Source organism: Echinops telfairi, unplaced genomic scaffold (assembly GCF_000313985.2).
Source record: "Echinops telfairi isolate 266 unplaced genomic scaffold, ASM31398v2 ScPeMD7_655;HRSCAF=1070, whole genome shotgun sequence".
Taxonomy (NCBI): Eukaryota; Metazoa; Chordata; class Mammalia; order Afrosoricida; family Tenrecidae; genus Echinops; species Echinops telfairi.
Window position 1 is genome coordinate 26816393 of NW_022104553.1, and position 5800 is coordinate 26822192.

At 57.6% G+C, this 5800-nt stretch overlaps 2 protein-coding genes across 2 annotated transcripts in view; both read right to left on the minus strand.

Moving 5' to 3' along the window:
• RELB (RELB proto-oncogene, NF-kB subunit) overlaps positions 1–166 on the minus strand; it is a 40953-nt gene extending 40787 nt beyond the window's left edge. Inside the window, exon 1 of the mRNA XM_045292679.1 lies at positions 22–166. Coding sequence (XP_045148614.1) covers positions 22–166 — 145 coding nt within the window. The remainder of the gene's footprint in view (positions 1–21) is intronic.
• A 2560-nt stretch (positions 167–2726) lies between these two features.
• The window catches only part of CLPTM1 (CLPTM1 regulator of GABA type A receptor forward trafficking), a 27574-nt gene continuing 24500 nt past the window's right edge, over positions 2727–5800 (minus strand). The window contains exons 13-14 of the mRNA XM_030886340.2: positions 5689–5800; positions 2727–3448 (exon numbers count right to left, since the gene is read on the minus strand). Of these exons, the coding sequence (XP_030742200.1) occupies positions 3156–3448; positions 5689–5800 (405 nt within the window). The 3' untranslated portion in view covers positions 2727–3155. The remainder of the gene's footprint in view (positions 3449–5688) is intronic.

The following is a 5800-nucleotide window of genomic DNA, read 5'->3' on the forward strand; positions in this document are numbered from 1 at the left end:
CGAGCCGCGCCGCGACGTCACACCAGGGGAACGGGAAAACCCCCACGCGCCACGTGACCCCGGGGAGGGGCCGGCCGGGAAGACGAGGCTGGTTGTACAGGAGGGGCCGGCGGGGGCCGCTGCCCATTGCCCTGGCGGAGACAACCGAGGGCGGCTTGGGGGCCATCGCGTCCCACCCCTGGAGCAAGTGGAGAAACTGAGGCCCAGCTCCCAGCGGGGCTTGAACCCTGCTGCTTCTCGGGCTGGAAGCGAGGCTGCAGGATCCGGGCTGGAAGCGTTCTCCTGCGGCAGCCAAAACCTCCCTGGGCTCTTCTGCCTCTTTCTCCAAACTGTCATCTGGGGGTGATGGGAGTCTAAGGCACTTTAAACTGACTAGAATGTCTGTTTTCGGGTGTCTGCCTGTTTTGTACCATGCTGTCACCGAACACCTGGAACACAGTCCGTGCCCAGTGAAGGTCGACAGAATGAATGGATAGATGCTTTATTTGGTGATCTGCTCCGCCTCACAGCCCTTTCAAATTTCTTAGAATAACCCAAGAATCCTTGAGCCTTCTAAGAGTGGCGGCAACAGCCTGGCCCTGGTGCAAGCGGTGAGCTGCGCAGTTCCTTCTCCACACGTCTATTGGGCACCTGCTGTGTACCAGCGCCTGCCCTGGTCGCCCAGACGGGCGCCCTCTCAGAGACGGGATCATGTCAGGCGGAGTGTGACCTCAGCCCTTCAGGGAAACAGATGGAAGAGCCTTGTCAGCAGAGTAGAGACCCACCAGCTGTTTCTGCCAGGGGCCCGCCCACAACCCTTCCAGGCTGCAGGCCTCCGGGGGCCAGCCTGTCCCCAACTCTCAATTCTCTAGGTTATTAAGCTTGGCCACCGCACAGCAGTTGTTTTTTAAATGTTAACATTTGCATTTCAGAAAGGACTCACCTTTGGATTCAACAACACCCCCCCCCAAAAAAAAACAACAAACAAACCCAAAACACAACAACCTGTAAAAGAACGTAAAAAATCACAGCAGAACCCAGCAGCAGGCTGACTGGTCCTGGGTTAGATTTCCCGGTCCAGAATCAGACTGCCTGCCTTCAGGTCTCCCACTAGGCAGCCTGGTCACCTCACTGAAATCCAGTCTGAGTTCCTCATCTGTCTAAGGTGTCTAAAAGTCACACCCACTTCCGAGGACCGTCGTAAAGATGAACTCAAATATCTACCGTTCAGCAGGGCTGACACCAATATCGAGTGCTTACATGCATCTGCCTCTTCATTCCAAAGAATCCAGTCCTTCATGAGAAGCCCAGGCGGCACAGTGGTTAAGAAGTGGGCTCCTAACGTAAAGCCACCTATTGGTACCACCGGCCACTCCCGGGGAAGACAGACCTTCTGCTCCCATGGAGCTAGTCTTGTAAACCCACAGGGGCAGTTCTACCCTGTCCGATAGGGCCACTAGGAGTTAGCATCGACTCGACTCGATGGCAGCGAGTCCCGTGATCACCTAACGTCCGGGACCTTGGGCAAATCCTTGCTCTGGGTATCAGTTCTCTCATCTGGTATCAAATTCCAAACCCACAGCAGTCTAATTGACTGTGGCCCACAACGACCCCGCTGGTTGGGGTGGAACTGCCCTGTGTGCCAGCAGGTCTTTCTCAGAGTGGCTAGCAGGTTCAAACTGCCCACCTTTCTGGTTAGCTACCCAAGGTTTACCCACTGCGCCACCAGGGTTCCACACTCAGCTGGTAGGCGAGGAAGAGTAACATCCTGTCTCACGGGACTCTCGGGACCCTATTAAGTACCAGAGGCACCCTGGTGGTGCTGCCTGATAAGCGTTGGACTGCTCGCTCATCGCATGGTTGGTGGTTCAAACCCACCAGTTGTTCCTGACAAGACAAAGAGGAGGCTGTCTGGCTGTCCGTGCCACATTTACAGCCTCAGAAATCCTACCTAGGGCTTCCTCATTATGAGTCAGACTCGATCCAGGGCAGTGGGCTTGGTTTGTAAGTGCCAGGCACTGCTGAAGAAACTGGGGACACAGCCAGGGCACACCGACAAAAGTGTCTGCCATCACAAGCTGGCAGGAGGCCTTGCTTGAGTAAAGTGGGGGAGGGGGCTGAGACACATTAGAGATCAGGGAAGACGAGAGGCAACATTTGAGCGGAAGCCTGAAAGTGTGCAAGGATGCTCAAAGCCCAAGGACCAGGCAAGAACATGCAGGGCAGGTTCAAGGCTCAGGAGGGGGGCTGACGGCGAGATTCCCACAGCCAATGGGTTGGGATTTGGGCTTGGGGTGAGGAGTGGCTCCTGGAGCCCCCCAGGGGGTGGAAATGGAGGGGTACAGGGAGCTTGTGTTGATTGGGGAGCCAGACCCCTCTTCTCCTGCCTCTCCTGACTTGTACTCCATGATGTGCCCCTGGGTGTGTGAGTGTGAATTTGAGGTTAGACCTGGGCTCTGCTGGAAGGCTCCGGACAGAGGGGAGACCAGGCTTCCCAGTCAGATAGCCTGGTGGGCCCCAAAACCACTGCCGAGGTAAGAAAAAGCCAAGGCAGGGCCTTCTACACCCGCCCCCACCCCTGCTCCTGATTTGGCAGTGCTGTGGCAATGAAAGGCAACCCTGGGGCTCCAGCCAGGGGGCAGGGCTGGGACTGGGGAGCCTTCCTGGTGGAGGACACAGCATAGGGTGGTGGACAGAGGTCCGGCAGAGGGAGGAAGGAGGCACGGGAGCAGGGGCGGTGGCTGAGCTTAAGTTAAACACACATATGAATTTATTAAATCCAGACTGTGTTAGGGCGGTGGTCCGGGAGGAGGGCGGGGTGGGCAGGGACCAGGGACAAGCCGATGGATGGCTGTGGGTCGTCCCCACAAGGAACCCCTGGGCCCCACTCGGCCCCCCATCTCGGCCGTGCCCTGTCGGCTTCACCAGGATTCCCGATGGTGCTGGGCTGGCAGGAGAGATGGCGAGACACACAGGAACGAACGGACGGATGGACGAACGGACAACGCCTTCACACACCGCGTGCCCTTGCCGGTGGCAGCTCCACAGCACACGCTGGGCCCCGGCCCGGTCTGTCCAGGGAAGGGGCGACACGGGGGAGGCGAGGGGGGCCAGGGAGCGGGGGGTGGTGGCAACGGTCACCAGGAACTGGAGTGGACCAGGAGGGCCAGGAGCGGCTAATCCTTCTTCTTGTCCTCTGCTGGCTTTGGAGGGGCTTCCTGGGGCCCCTCTGTAGAGCTGGCCTCCTGGGTAGGCTTGGTGGCTCCCTCCTCGGTGGTGGCGGTGGTGGTGGTGGCAGTGGTGGCGGCAGGGGTGGGGGCAGCTGTGAGGGCCCCTGCTGCTGTGGCCGGGGCCTCGGCCACAGGGACGGCGGCTGTGGGGTCCTCTCCGCTCATGCCAAATTTGTTCACCCGTGTGGGGTCGACGCGGTAGATCCACCGTTGGTAGAGGTAGATGAAGAAAACCACATCTGGGACAGAGAGAAGGGGGGCCGCGTGAGCAAAGATACCCTGGTCTGGACAGAAGGGCAGGTGCACCCAAAAAATATGTGCGCTAACTCCCAACTGCTGTGCCTGCGGGAGGACTCCTAGTGGGTGGGCGCGTCTCCAGCCACCCCCTTTGAGAAATAGAGATTAAACAAGCAGAGAGGGAAAGGTGTCACTCAGGAACAGAAGCGTTCCGAGACAAGGACCTCCTGGTAAGGTGGACAGGCGAGTGCCAGCTAGGGCAGGTGCTCCGGGGCTTCTCTCTTCTAGTTTCCTGAACCGTGAGACAACGACGTTCGGCGTGTGAAAGCCATCCCCTGTGGTCTGCTACACAGCAGCACAAGAACTCGAAGACGGGAATGTGGTACTGAGGAGTGGGTGCCGCTCTAACAGATGCTGCGCTGGGTGCTGGGTAGAGGACGGAAGGGTTCAAGGTGCCTCATTGTAAATTCCTTTGGAGGCTTGAAGAAGCGATTGACAAAACTGTGGGTATCACCGAAGGCCGTTCTGGTGAGGTCTCCAGGGGGCAGGAAGGGATCTACACAGTGCCCACGATCGCAGAGCCCAGAGAAACTCTGAGAACCTGAAGGAGACCGGGAGCATGTGATTGACCGGGCATCGAAGGAAGGCGATGCTCTACGCAGGGGCCAAGCAGTCTCTGAACCACACCCAATGTGGGACTTTCAACGATGAACTCTGGGTATTGGACCGAGGAGATGTCTGCTGGGCACAATCTTCAAGGGGCCCTGTGGTGTCCACCTGCCACTTACAGTCAACTGAGAGGGAGAGACGGCCTCAGAAATGAAACCGTGCACAAGGAAGAGGGTTACAAAGACCCAGAAGCCCTGTCACACAAGCTGGAGACACGTGTCCAACAAGAAGGCCCTTCCTACCCAAGTCTTCTGTCAAAGGCATGAGAAGTCTGTGACTCTCAGATCCAAACATGACAGAAAACCCACCAGCTCAGACGGAAGAGGACAAAGAAAGAGCCAAAGGATAAAAGTGCTGCCCGGCTCTAGGAATCCTACAGGAAAGAAGAGGCCAGTGGAAGGGCCTCTGTTGTCTTCCAAGCAAAAGAAAGGCTCGCCCCCGGAGCAGCTCCGAGATCAGCAGAACAGCTGGGAGGAGCTAGAGGCAGGGCCTTCTTGGTCTCAAAGGGTGGGGCCACAGTCAGATCTCGGCCATGTGCTGGGCCGGGGAGGCCGATGCCAGGCTCCAGGGGAGGAGAACTGGTTGGACTGCCCCAAACCAAGTAAGCAAAGCTGCCACCCTGGAGGGCCTAGGAGACAGCGGTGAAGCCATGACAGGGCCGAGGGGCTTCCCTTCAGAATCCAGAGGATGTGGAGGGCAGGGCAGGGCCTGACGGGCACGGAGAACAGAGCATGATTTTCATGCCTGGAGAGCTGATGCACACTGCTTTGCCGGGCTTGGGACTTTCAGGGCTGCTTGTCACCCATCCCTCCTTCCCCTCCCAATTTCTCTCATTCATAATGGAAATGTCTTATCTTGTACCTGTTCCACCACTGCACTCTGAAAGCAGGTAACTGTAGCCCAGATGTCACTGGGTCACAGATGAAGAAGAACTTGGCCCGAGGATGGAAGATGCCTGAAGACTCACCCGTTAGATTGAGATGACTCAGAATGTGAGTTGACACTTGAGAGGAGAGTTGAGACGTCGGGGATGATGCAATGGGGCCAAATATGTTTTGCATGTGGAAAGCCCATGAATTTGGAGACTGGGAAAGGGTGGAGTGTGGAGAACCGAACTGTGTCCCTTAAATGTGAAATCCAATTGTGTCCCTTCCTTGTGAAATCTAACCTCTTGACCTACGGTTACAATCCTACCTGGGATTGGGCCATCTGTCTAGTGAAGGTGTTCTGAGCGTCTCTCTTGAGACGTAAGACACGAAAACCGAGAAGAGAAGCCGAGATGAGAAGGGAGACAGAAACCAAGACGCACGGAGCCCGCTCTCCGAGGAGCCAGGAAACAGAAGCTGGATGGAGACAAGGACCCTCCCCGGAGCCGGCAGCGAGGAAGCCTGCCTTCCGGAGCTGGGCTCTACATCTGCCCTCAGCCTCAGCCTCCTGACCTGTGAGAGACCAGCTTTCTGGGTGTGAAAGGCACCCTGTGTGGTACTTCTGTGACAGCAGCCCTGCTGGGGAGCCACTGGGTCCTGCCAAGACTGGGCGGAGTGCCCTCGGAGGGCCACCCCTTGGGCCTCACCGTCCCGCAGGCAGCCGATCCGGTACATCACGGGCATCTTGATGACAAAGGCAAACAAGTCGTCGATGAAGGTGTTGAGGGCCTTGTAGGTGAGCATGCGCCAGGGCAGGTG